Below are 13,873 nucleotides of genomic sequence, written 5' to 3'. Positions count from 1 at the left end.
TGGACTGTACACACACACGCGCACCAAGCACTATTAGGTAACAGTGGCAGGAAGGCACACCATCCTATAGTTGCAGTATTAATGGGAACCTACTGCTTGGTTCCCCTGCCTTGAGTGGGAAGGCAAGTTACAAAATGTGTGTATGGGATGAGCACATTGCACTAATTAAAACGTTGATTTCGGCCTTGGATATGAGCACCGTATAAGAAGCAAGCTGTCCATGGGAAAGGGAGTAAAATTAAATCTATAAGGTGAAATACCTTTATGACAAACATGTTAATCCTGCATCTTTATTACCAATCAGATTAACTGTACGAGGTGTTCCGGTTTATTTGAAGATCACCTTTTAACTAAATTCTAGAGGATGCAATTTAGGCCATAGGGATCTGAATCACGTAAGAGAACCAAGACGTAATGCAGTTCTATTGTACTTGAAATCTTGCTGTTTTTCTCCATGATAAAACCTTTTATGTTGTGAAAGTTTTAAGTAAACTCAAATGCACATTTTTCTCTCTCTCATACTTGTTTAACAAGTTATTAAGTAAACTAAGCATTTCACCTTGAAATAAAGCAAGACTAAAAGGAGCACAATACTACTGCTGTTACAAATCAGCTTCATCATACCCTTTCACAAAAAGACATACATACAAACATGAAAGTCATAACTCATTTATTGAATGAATAGTATATGCAATACCAATAAAAGGAAACTAATACTACAAACTACAATTTTGAAAATAAAGCCAATATAACAGGAACAAAATATACATAACATGAGAGGAATGTTTGATTTTGACCCATAATGCATTCCTTATCTTTACAATTAACCTAAATGTCTGTTAGAACAAAACTGTATACCTTGGTCTAACTTTAGCGCTTTTTAAAAAAGCAACATTCTAGAAGAACACTTTTCTTTTGTTTTGAGATATTTAAGATTCACACATTTGTTCAAGTACATAGATTCTGATTCAACAGTAGATCTACATAGCTTGTTATTCTGTTAATATCTTGAGTAGCATGTACTCCTGAGCAAGTACTTTCTGAAATTCTAAAATTGTTGATTTTTGAAATTAAATGTATTTCAGCTGTGGGTTTTCAATAAATTGAGATGAAAGTAAAATTCACCTCCCACCCCACCCCCCCCAGGAAAAAAGAGCTCTTATTAAAGTATAGAAACTCAAGTCTATCTTTCTACTCTAAAGAACATTTCTTACTAACATTTCTGGTAAGGCAATAAATGCTCCAGAATAATCTTCAATATACGCTTGCAAAGATTACACTGTTTAATATCAATAACAAAAACAAAACAAAATAGAAAAAAAGAAAAAAGGAAAAAAGAAAAGATGCTTCAAAACTTCAAGCTAAAATATGCATAAAACACAGTCATGGCAGTCTTTTTTGAAATGATGTAAATGTTATATACTTATCAAATAATGTCATGCTTATTAAAACTACAGTTAAAGACTTAAGAGATGAACAGTAAATATACTGCTGAGGTCCATTTTTCTAAATATTCATACCACAATGTAATTACTACCCAGAAGATGATGATGCTACTTGGGAACATAAGTACTGTACAATTTTTACATTGTAAGGCACTTTTACTCAGCATGTGACAAACATGGACAGAAAATCAATATTGGAGGTTTACAACCAAAGGTGATTTTTCATGTGACTTCAATTTACATTTCAATTTTTTAATGAAAGACTACGTAGCCAATCACAACACAGTGAGAAAAATAGGTAGCCAGCCACTTACCTAGTCAACCAAAAGGTAAAGTGCTATTCTGGTTGCTAGTGGCAGAGAAAGGGTTGAAGAAACCCATACAAAATCATACACTTGATTACATAACAAATCTATTGACTGAAAGCTATAGTATTTGAAGTCTATTATGTGATTATTGACTGGCCATTATTACCCCGGCACCTTCCATTTTTCCTAAAAGCATCATTACAGTAGTTGTCCAAAAATGAAGGCGCTCCACTGTTTCCCGGGTAAATTGATGGCATATAAAGTAAAAATGATCTAGACACAGTGATTCAAAGATTTAAAATAACAGGTTTCAAGCTGTTGTAAGGGAATAAAGTACAGATCCTTTGGGAAAAGTCACATAGCTTGGTAAACAAACATCTAGATCTGTCGTTGCACTTCAAGTCATGGTGAATTTTGAAAATTCATCACATACACACAAAGAAACCCAATAGCATATTTAGAGCAAGAAGAGAAGAACATATAGGGAGAGCAACCAACTACTAAAGCTAGTTTCCTTCTAAAAAAAGATGGTTAAAATAAAGCAATCATCAAGTCCCTTGATTTATATGGAAATGTATGAATACACATTGACAACTCTGTCTTTAAGGGACTAGCAGTTAAAAAAATCAGTCATTAAGCACAGTGTAATTTTCCACCTGTTACATTTTAAAAATGCTTTTCCATAAGATAAAAAATATCTTGATGTACAATCAAGTTAACATGATTACTTCTTGTTTGCTAATTTGCTTTAATGTGGTAGGTTAACTAATAATTCAGATATCAGAATCCCTACCCTTAATCATGAGGTGCTATGGTAATATTAGGCAGACCACAACAAAAGGTTTTTTTTTTTGGTTTTACTATAAAGAAATATATAAATGTGCTTCAGAAGATAAATGGAAGAAAATTTCACTAGCTAGCAATGCCAGTGAGAAAAATCCTTTCTAAAAAGCTGAATTCTTAGGCTTTGAGAAACAATTCTGATGATCAATAAAAGAACGAGCCCTACCAGAGGAAAAGTAGGGCACAAAAGCCTATGTAATAGATAAGCAAAGCACTTCATGAAAACATTAAAAAATTAAATAAAGGTTTTAAAAATAGTGGTCACAAAATTAAAAATAAATACTGTTTTATGCAAAGACCGGTTTTTACACCTAGAGCACATGAGACCTCCTTACATACTTTGGGCCAATATATGAAGTGTTCCACAAAACACGGCACTTGAGAGGAAGGGGTTTCAGACATGGTGGCTAAAGTCCTTAGTGAGTGGTAATCCTTTAAATTTTAAAAAGGTTTGATTTGCTGTTTCCAAATCTTAGTTTAAACTTGAAAGGATCCAATCATTTTGCGAGAAGCTCTTTGTATAACATGAAAAGAGAAGAGGTTTACTGTCAAGAGAATTTTGGCATAAGCACTAGAGCTCATAGCTTACAATCACCAGTTGCCTGAGTCCATGCTGGTCAGTGGGAAAAACTTTAACAGGAACTAAATGAAATGCTTTAGCACACTTCTTGCAAGAAATTTTTAGCATTTGCTGTCAAAGCCAAGAGAAAAATAAAGTTCTCTTCATTTCTAGCCTCCATTACTTGAGCATGAACAAAAAAATCACAAATTCCCATGTGTTGCAACCAGAGGCGTGTTTGCACTGTAAAGTAAAAGTTGCTTTCCCTTGAGTATGAAACCACTAAACAAACTTAGACATTCTAAACAAAACTTTGTTCAGTCCAAATGAAAAATGAAGCTTACTTCATTTCAATGTCTGCTTTAACTGTTGACACTATACACAGGGTTAATAGTGTTTCAATTGCTTCCCAGAAACTGCAAACTACGGCTATGTATTATCAACACGTGAAACTCTGCCATCTAGTGAAGAAGGCTCATAAAACAGACAAGACGTTTTTAAGCAGTTCAATGAAGGATCTAAGACTTGGGCAGTAAAAAGTTACAAACCCTTTTTGATTTTAGAAAACAGTGAAAAAAAGAATAGTAGTTATGGATGTCTTATTCATTCCCAGTTTTCTAACTCTGTCCCATGAACCTGTTTAAAAGATGATAAAAAAATGTAAAATATGATGCTTAACGGGAACACAATAAATATAATGTTATTGAGGAGTGAGAATATCTTACTGATTTGACATTACAACTACATTTATAGATAAAGTAGATAGCTTGTTTTTACTCTTACAAAATCAGCTAGTTTAAAAAACTATGCAAGCTTACACAATCCTTAGCATTCTAGTAACATGCTCAACTAAACATAATAACATTTAAAAAATCATACTGCACACCATTACTTCAACATGTTTTTATCAGTGTGTATTATATTGTGACAACAGATCCGATATAATTAACTTTCATACCTAGTTTCCATTAAGTTGCTGCTGAGTTAGTTGTTGCTGATCAATTTCTAATTTTCCCCGGCTTTTACTCTCCCGTTCCTCATCTTCTTCATCTCTCTCATCATTTCCACTATGATTTTTACAATACAGTCTACAATGATGAAAGATAAAAATCTCAAAATGTTTTGCCACTATTCATGAGAATATATTTATGTCATTGGTGGATGAGGTTGGTGCCCATTTAAAACATGGATTTCCTCATTCACACTTAAAAACACTTCATAATTAGTTACAGATGCACTTCTATCTAAAAGATAGAATAGTACTCTATTAATGAGATATTGAAAGTTCATCTGAAATTAAACCTTTGGTTCAGCATGAAAGTCACCACATATACTCACTGAAATATAAAGCAATTCCTAATTTTGCCCAATAACATTAAAAACAAAGTTTTTGATATAAAAAATACTAAGTGTTAACTGCAACTGAAAAATAAAATTTTAAAAGTGTTTTCAGCCTAAAACAATAAAAACCAAGTTTTGGCCAACTTGCAAGTGTTAATGTTAAGGTACAGAAATGAAAAATTCCAATTCTGTAAAGTTTCACATACATTATTTAAAAGTACATTTCAGGAAATTATATTATGTATGTAATCTGCTCACACTGCATACTGGAATCACATCTTTTTTCAATCATGAGTTCAAATATCAAGAATGAGACTCCTGTCCTGACTGGTGTGGCTCAGTGAATTGAGTGCCAGCTTGCAAACTGGAAAGTTGCCGGTTCAGTTCCCAGTCAGGACATGTCCCTGGGTTGTAGGCCAGGTCCTCAGTTGGGGGCACGCAACAGGCAGTCAATTCATGTTTGTCTCACACATCAATATTTCTCTCCCTCTCCCACCCTCTCTCTAAAAATAAATAAATAAAAAATTTAAAAAAGAGACTCCTGGGCCTTGGCTGGTGTAGCTCAGTGGATTGAGCACGGGCCTGCAGACTAAAAGGTTTCTGGTTCAATTCCCAGTCAGGGCACATGCCTGGCTTGCAGGCCAGGTCCCCAGCATGGGGTATGCAACAGGCAATCACACATAAGTGTTTCCCTCTCTCCTTCCCTTCCCCTCTCTCTTCTTCACTTCCCCTCTCTCTGAAAACAAATAAATATTTTTTAAAAAGACTCCTGCATAGTGCAGCTCTGAAATAGCTTCCCCAAAATATAATCTGAATATAATTAAGCTTTTGAACCAACTTATAGTTTATGGAAAATATAGAGGGATAGAGAAATGAGGTGAATGGCCTCATAAAAAATCAAATAGATAAACTGAGAATGTACGACTTTTAGGGGACAACTGACTGAGATGTTTCAACAAGTAGAGGTAAGAGATGGGATGGAGTGGAGGAGATTGCTCTATGTAGAAAGACTTAAGAGACACAGACAACAGATGCAATGTAAAGACATTGTATGTATCGAGATTTGAGCAAATTAAGTCTAGAAGGACATTTTCAAGACAGCTGGGGAAATGTGAACTGAATATGAGATGATGTGAAGTTAAAAAGTATGATAATGGCATAGTGATCAGATAAGAAACACCCATACTTTTCAGAGCTGCATACTGAAGTATGTAGGGGTAAAATGACCAAAGAATCTGGGGTTCTGTTTTAATATACCCCGGAAAAGAAGTAAAACAGACGAAACAACTATGCCAGTAACTTAGTACCCACTGACATGGGCAGTCGTTTTACTATTTTATTTGTGTATACTTTTGAAAATTTTTATAACAAGAGTTTCATCTAAAAGGATAATCCCTTTGTTATTAGAACAAATTTTAATCTTTTAAGGGATTAGTTTTCACTCAAGGACTATTTCCCATAGTCCCATTACATGTCTTTCACCAGTCTAGACATCAAGGACACAGGTGCCGACTGGTCAAACAAGAGTACTATTGTCACAGAACTTACTTTTCTACGGTGGGAGACTGACATTTTAAAAATACACATTACATAGTTTAAATATATAATAAAGATAATTAAAACAGGATAAAATGAGTCATTATATAATCTTCCCTTGCGCCCTTTTATTATGAATATATTCAGGACCCAGAAAGGCTGCCAAAAATGCTAGATAGGAGGAAGCCACTTCATTCAGAAATATTCCTCCTTGCATTTCATATTTGTCTATTCTTTCCATAAACTACTACATGCCTATCTTTAACTCAATGGTCTCCATGATAAAATAATCTGGAACCCATATTATAAGCTGATTTTCAAAAAAATTTATTTTATTATTTTTTAAAGATTTTATTTCAGTATTTATCATATTTATTTATGTTTAAGATTTTATTTCTTTTTAGAGAGAGACAGAGGGAGAGAAACATCAATGTCTGGTTGTCTTTCACATGCCCCCTACTGAGGACCTGACCTGCAACCCAGGCATGTGCCCCGAGTGGGAATTGAATCAGCAACCCTTTGGTTCACAGACCCATGCTCAATCTACTGAGCTACATCAGCCAGGGATTTATTTATTTATTTTTAGAGAGGAGGGAAAGGAAGGGGAAAGAGAAGGAGAGAAACATCAGTGTGTGATTGCCTCTCATGCGCCCCTCACTGGGGACCTGGCCTGCAACCCAACCGTGGGCCTTTGGGAATTGAACCGGTGACCTTTTGGTTCTCAGACTGGTACTCAATCCACTGAGCCACACCAGCCAGGGCCAAATATTTTTGTTTGGAGATGGCCACTGCAACATGGTTTTCTAATAGTTAAAAAGTAAAAAGAAAAAACTACCTAAATGTCTAAGAAAGGAATCAGTTAACCAATCTTGTATACTCATACAATGGAATACTATAAAACCATTAACATTGTGATGTAAAACTAATGTCATAGAAACAACGTCTTGGGGTAGTAAGTAAAAAACAGTTTATAAAACAGTGTATATAATAAAATCTAGTTTTTATAACTATACTCGTATACAAAACCACACAAATATCTGAAGAACGTATTCCAAGATTTAAAATCATTATCTCTGGTGACAGAATTAAAGTTGACATTGTATTTTGTCCTTACCTATATTTTCCATTTTCCCAAAACAAAAATGAATAACTATTATACTAAAAATACTTCAATAAAATTAAAATCTAAATATAACGATTCTCTATATATCTGATTTTAGATGTTTAAAACAGGCCTGGTATTTTCAAATATTAATGGTTACTATAAATAATGATGTTTTACTCATAAAACTATCCAAACAGCACAGTATAAAGAACATAAAACTGTCTCTTTGCCTCCATTTCTATGCAATGAATGAGAGGTAACAACTATTTACTGAATAATGTTTCTAATAAATTTATGTACACAAAAATGTACAAATATCTTATACCCATGTACACATATACAGAGGTATATGTATATGCTGATATATATGTATATACACATGTATATATGTACGTACATACATACATACATGTATATATACCTCTTCACCACTCTACACATGAATCTACTTCATTCCTTAACTGTTGCACAGTATTCCACTAAGTGCATGAACCCAAATTTATTAAGTATCCTGATGAACATTCTGGTTTATTTTTTATTTTGCTGTTGTATTTATTTTTTCTTTTGCTATTATAGATAAAAGGTTAACATAAATCTTTTCCTGTTCTTCATGACAATTTCACCTTTGGTTCACTCTGGCAACTTTGAAAAATGGGTGTGTCAACTATTTTACTAAGCTATGTTACCCTTCAATTGGTACACTCTATCTTGATTGGGACAATTATAAATAATCTCATATGAAGCCACCTTTGGTTCTCTTTGTGATATAACCTGAAAACCTATCTGTGCCTATATAACATACAAGAAATGCTGGCTCTGATGGAGCACAAAGCTTTTAAGCCAGGGTGGACGCCATGCCCACTCTATGTGGTTCCTGTCTTACTGAACCTGAACTGCACTACTATACTGACTACTGTAAGGACACCCACAGAAGACAAACATTTGATGCTGTCCTGCTGGCAAGCTGTAGTTCCTGTCTTGAGGAGAGTGATGCCATCTACGGTAATTTGGTCAGTCTTTATTACAGGTCTAAGATGCCCTTGTGGATACAGCAGCAGTCATTAATAACACAATAATACTTCTTGCGGATATATCCTTGTGCTGTTGTCTGCTTATTTCTCTGAGATAAGTCCCTACAAACAGACTTGATAAATTACTCTCCTAAAAAGTTGTAGCGATTTACATTCTGTCTGAACATCCAATGAGAATGCTTGTCTCTAGAACCTAGTGAACATTAGATAATATAAATTCTACTAATCTTTGCCCATCTGATAGGCAAAAATTGCTAAGATTTTTTTAACTTGCATTTCCTTCTTTACTAATAAGGTTGAACAGTTTTTCACATGCTTATAACCAACCCATGACTACTTGTTCTATTAATCACCTGTTCATATACTTTGCTGATTTTTAAAAAGATTTTATTTATTTATCTTTAGAGGGTAAGGGAAGGAGAGAGGGAGAGAAATATCAATGTATGGTTGCCTCTCATGCGTCCCCTATTGGGATGTGGCCTGCAACCCAGGCATGTGCCCTGACTAGGAATCGAACCACGATTCTTTGATTCGCAGGTCCTCGCTCAATCCACTGAGCTAAACCAGCCAGGGCTACTTTGCCCATTTTAAAATTGGGTTGTGTTTTTCTTAATGATTTGGACTTGTCTTTATGTAGTCTAATTTTAATGTAGTCCAATAAAATTTGAGTTTCCTATCACACTTAGAAAGGAGTTCTTTCCTTGATTATAGAAAAATTCTCCTTTATTTCCTGCTGAGATTTTTTATGATTAAGACTTTTCTAAAATGTCTTTTATAAAGCTTTTACTTATTTTTAGAGAGATGGGAAGAAAAGGAGAAAGACAGAGAGAGAAGCATTAATGTGTGGTTGCCTCTCACATGCCCCCACTGGGGACCTGGCCTGCAACCCAGGCACATGCCCTAGACTGGGAATCGAATCAGTAGCCCTTTGGTTTGCAGGCCCATGCTCAATCCACTGAGCTACACCAGCCAGGGCCATGATTAAGATTTTTAATCCACCTAATATCTGTTTTGGGGGTACAGTCTGAGATAACGATTCAAGTTACATTTTCTAAATGGGCAGCCAATTGTATAAATGTCAGGTAGTGAATAATTCATCCAGTCTTTACAGATACAAATTGCTACCATAATTATTTATAAGCTGCCAACAAAGATGTGGATCTGTTTCTTGTGATCTCTGTCACTATGGCACTGCCATACTGTTTTAATTACTGTGTGATTGGTTTTAACATCTAATAGGAGATTACATTAAAATTTTTCTTGGCTTCTTGTGATAAAGACTAGTTCATTAGTCCGAAACCATTTTCTATCCCTTCTCCTGTACTATTAAACTACATTTTATTTGGGTAGCCATGTTCCTACTAAGAGTACATGTCTCAGCCTCCCTTGGACATGTGACAAATGAGATGCTGAGCAGAAGTGTGTATGCAGAACTTCCAAATAGGCTGATTCAAGTTAGATTTAGCTAGAGGAATAGCCACTTTGTCCTTCTATTTTCCTGTGTTCCTGCTTCTTCCTACTTCCAATGGAAGGAGGCCCCAAAGATGAGAGAGGCAGAAGGATGGTAATTTGGGTCCCTGGTAACAATGAAAATCTGCCTAGCACACCTGGACAGTTTTCCTCTGAATGTGTTCTAGGAGAGAGACAAACTTCCACCTTATTCAAGCTTCTATATTTTCTTGCTATATAAGGTAACAATAATTACTAACAAAAATTAATACCACATTTACTCTTATAAACAAAGTTGTCAAAAGTCCGGGTTTCATTTAAGTTGTGTTAAATATGTAAATTAATTTGGGGACAAAAGCTATCTTTGAAAGTCGAGTCTGTCCATCAAGGGACGTAGTATATTTTGCCTGTGTAGAATGGTAATTTTTTTAAAACAAGAAAAGGTTCATCTTTAGTATGTGTGTGGGGTGGGAGGTAGACATTTTATTTTACATTTTTAACTAGTTATTACTGGAATTGTTTTTAAAAATTCATCTCATATGCATCAACCTTACTGAGCAATTATTAAGTTTTATAAATTCAGAGTTGATTCCTTTGAATTTTCTTGGTAGACAACAATATTAGTAACACTGACATTTTTTTCCTTCACAGTATTTATTATACATCTTTCTTTATCTTGTTGCACTGACTTAACCCTCCAAGAGAACATTGAGAGCAATGTTGGTAGTTGGCTCCCTTGTCTTGATCCTGATCCAAATGAAAGTATATTAGAGTGGTTTTCAATTAGAGATGAACATGAGAATCACCTGGAGTCATCAACTTACATGGTTTGGGTCTCAACCTACTGAATCTAAATCTCTGGTGAAGGGGAACAGACAAAGAACATTTCTAAAGAGGGCCCTATCCACCCCCAGGTGACTTTGAGGTTCAGCCCTGGTTAAGGACCACTGTCCCTTTAACACTAAGTAAGCTATTTGCTGTTGTTTTCTCATAAATACTTTATTAAGAATCCCAAATTATCAAAAGCACTCTTGTTAGCTTACTTTAAAAATTCATGGGTGCTGGCCCTGGCTGATGAGGCTCAGTGGATTGAGTGCTGGCCTCCAGACTGAAAGGTCGCCAGGTCGAATCCCAGTCAACACACATGCTTAGGTTGTGGGCCAGGACCCCAGTTCGGGGTATAGGAGAGACAACTGATCCCTGTATCACTCATACACTGATGTTTCCCTCCCTTCCCCTCTCTCTCTAAAAATAAATAAAATCTTTAAAAACTTCATGTAAGCCTGAATCTCCAAAGCTGACTCTTTCATCATTCTTCCGTGAGCATCTTTTGACTTCTATCTTCATCAGAAGCCTATCCTATTCTAAGGTCCCAACAATTCTCACCTGGCCCCTCAGCAGTAGCCTCCTAACTCACTCCCCATTTGTACCCTTGTTTCTGTCCCATGCTCTGCCTAGAGTGCTTTCCCAGCATCCACATTCATCTTTGCCCTTCATATCTCATCTCAAGCACTAGTTCCTTAAAGAAATCCCTAAACCCTCTCCGATTATGGACTAGGTTAGGTCTTGTTATATGGCCTTATAGCACTTGGTAATGTATCCTTTATAGCACTTATGTAGTTTGTAATTGTACACTTAGTTATGTGACCATTTCATTAATATGTCTCTCCCACTAGACTTTAAGCTTCATGTAGGCACATTATAGTATGTCTAGATACTGGTACAACGCCTGACACATAGTAAGCATAATCATTACTAGTTGAATGACTGCTTATCCATGGGTATACAGTCAGGGCAAAATGCTAATGGCAGTACTCATTCTTATATAGATCCCTCACGATTCTATACTTTGCTAAATGCCATCTAAAAATGGTGATCAAGTAAACTAATGTCATCTATATTTAGGCAGTTACTTACTGAAAATTTTAGGAAAATGGACAATTGTTCTCTTACTTGTAAATCCCTCGTGACATATTTTCAATGTATTTAGCTTTGTCTTGTACTCCACAGTGGTAATGGTAAGTCTTAACACAGGCTTTTATTTCACATCCAATAGTAGCACCAGGCTGACTGCAAAGTGTGCATTTCTGTTTAAGGGAAGAGAAAGAATAATCATAAGCAGTATTCCAAAGCTTATTTTTCTACTTTCATCATATTTCAGTCATTCTAGTTTACAAACAGCCAATTTTCTATTGAAAAAGAATGCACTGAACTTACTATATATAGCAATATATTAAATCACGCAGCAATTTAAACCATGCTGTGATAGATTTTCTAATATTAAGTCATCTTCTGGTGTTTCCATTATGTAACTGTACTAACCATTAGAAATCTGACATCTAAACATAAATAAGACACTTCTTAATACTGCCAAACACAAAAAGAATGATATTCTATATTCTCGTGGTTTCTTTTCCTCCCTGGAATCAGTTCCTTTCCTATTATGGAATGAGAAGATAGGAAAGCAATTCCCCCAACAAAGGGATTGCTACCAAATAGGCAAAAGGGCAGAGGGAGACTAAAGAGGTTGAAAACTTTTCAAGATTCCTCAATCTGGCCTAGATCAGCTTTGCCTCAAGAATATTCTCAGATGAAAAGGTGAATGCTAACAAAAGGGTCTCATGGCCAATTGAAGAAGTTTGAGAAATGCTAGTTTTATACAGACTGCTTGATGGAGGAACTTCTCCCAACCTTTTCTCTAGGAAGTCGGGCATAGTAAAGAGTCCCCAAGTTTATTGAACTCCAGATTCCATTTTATGTTTGGAGGGCTGGTGGAGCACTGTGATGAACTAATGTCCTTTGGAGAACACTGGGGGAAATGCTAGGTTAGTGCTTACCCTAACACTCAACAATGCAGCAGTGATAAATAAACTGATCAAAAGAACTGAACTGTGCCCTGGCTGGTGTGGCTCAGTGCACTGAGTGCCAAGCTGAGAACCTAAAGGCCACCTGTTCGAGTCCAGTCAGAGTGCATGCCTGGGTTGCAGGCCAGGAGCCCATCAGGGGGTACACAAGAGGCAAGCACACATTGATATTTCCCTCTCTCCCTCCCTTCCGCTCTCTAAAAATAGATGAATAAAATCTTTAAAAAAGACAAGTGAACTGTTGTCCCAGTCACCTATTTGGACTTCAGCTATAGGACACAACACTATTCTGTATGATACAATGAAGTGATTTTCCTCCCTTTTTTAGTCTATATGCTGTCTTAAGGGAGTTTCGTTTTTAAAATGCAATTGAAGTATCAATAAACTGAAATGGATTTATATGGAACGGAGAATATCAATAATCTTTATACCTTCAAAAATGCAGTTACACAAAGAATCGGTCATTTCTAATGGATTCAGACGAAGATCATCAATGCCTAAAACCACTAGGTGAAAGAATGAAGGGGGATTTCACAACACAGAGGTCAGACTCGCCACCTGAATCCAAGGGTCAGACATCATGAGTTGTCTGATGTGATAAAATTTGGATGATATAACTCCCACCTGTGAAATATTCTCACCCCTTAAAATGATGAAACTGAATCTAATCAAGATTTTACATCTAACTTCACTTTAAAAGAAAATCTGGAGAATTGAGGGAGAAAAATGGCACCATGAAAAAGCAAATAAATAAAAACATGTGGAATAGCCTATAGGACAACCAATCAATTTTTCTCCAATAGCCAATGGCATACAACAAAACCAAACCAGAAACAACAAAGACAGGGCGTGCCCTGGATCACTGAAGGTGTAACAACCACAGGTAACATATGAACCTCCCAGAGGGTCTGATTCATACAAATCAACTTTGAAAAGATGGTTTTGAAACAACTGAGGAAATGCAAATACAACCTGGGTGGTAAATGATGCTGAGGACTCATTGTTAATTTATAAAGTGTAATGACACTGTGGTTAGGTAAGAAATGTCCAACTTTTAAGAGATACATACTGAAGTGAAATGATATAAAGTCTCAGCTCTGCTTTAAAAAAACTTCAAGCAACAAGATTAAAATGCACTGATGAAACAAGTGCCGCAAAGTCTTGGTAACTGATGAGTCAAGGTGATGGACAGATGTGTGTTACTAGTCTTTCTTATTTTGATATGTTTAGAAATTTTCACAATAAAAATTTCAAAAATTAAAGTCATTTCTAGAGATAACTGCTGTCTTAAAGAAATGATTTTGCATTCCACTGACATCTTACAATACTCATAAACTGTAAAGGGGTAAGTGATCAATAAAGATGCTGATATTATTCAAAGCTATTTATTAG

General features: G+C 35.6%; 1 protein-coding gene across 3 annotated transcripts in view; it reads right to left on the bottom strand.

Annotated features, from left to right (window-relative positions):
* Positions 1 to 653: 653 nt before the first annotated feature.
* Positions 654 to 13,873, bottom strand: part of PHF6 (PHD finger protein 6) — a 53,109-nt gene continuing 39,889 nt past the window's right edge. For 2 of the 3 annotated variants that reach the window (XM_037146362.2, XM_037146364.2), the window contains exons 9-11: positions 11,571 to 11,704; positions 4,114 to 4,243; positions 654 to 3,791 (exon numbers count right to left, since the gene is read on the bottom strand). In XM_037146362.2, the coding sequence (XP_037002257.1) occupies positions 4,114 to 4,243; positions 11,571 to 11,704 (264 nt within the window). In that variant the 3' untranslated portion in view covers positions 654 to 3,791. The remainder of the gene's footprint in view (positions 3,792 to 4,113; positions 4,244 to 11,570; positions 11,705 to 13,873) is intronic. The other variant, XM_037146363.2, reaches the window with a different exon arrangement.

Source organism: Artibeus jamaicensis, unplaced genomic scaffold (genome assembly GCF_021234435.1).
Source record: "Artibeus jamaicensis isolate MK-2021 breed Jamaican fruit bat unplaced genomic scaffold, CSHL_Jam_final contig_240, whole genome shotgun sequence".
Classification (NCBI taxonomy): domain Eukaryota; kingdom Metazoa; phylum Chordata; class Mammalia; order Chiroptera; family Phyllostomidae; genus Artibeus; species Artibeus jamaicensis.
The sequence above is the reverse complement of the archived record's forward strand: the minus strand, read 5'-3'. Positions and strand labels throughout refer to the sequence as shown.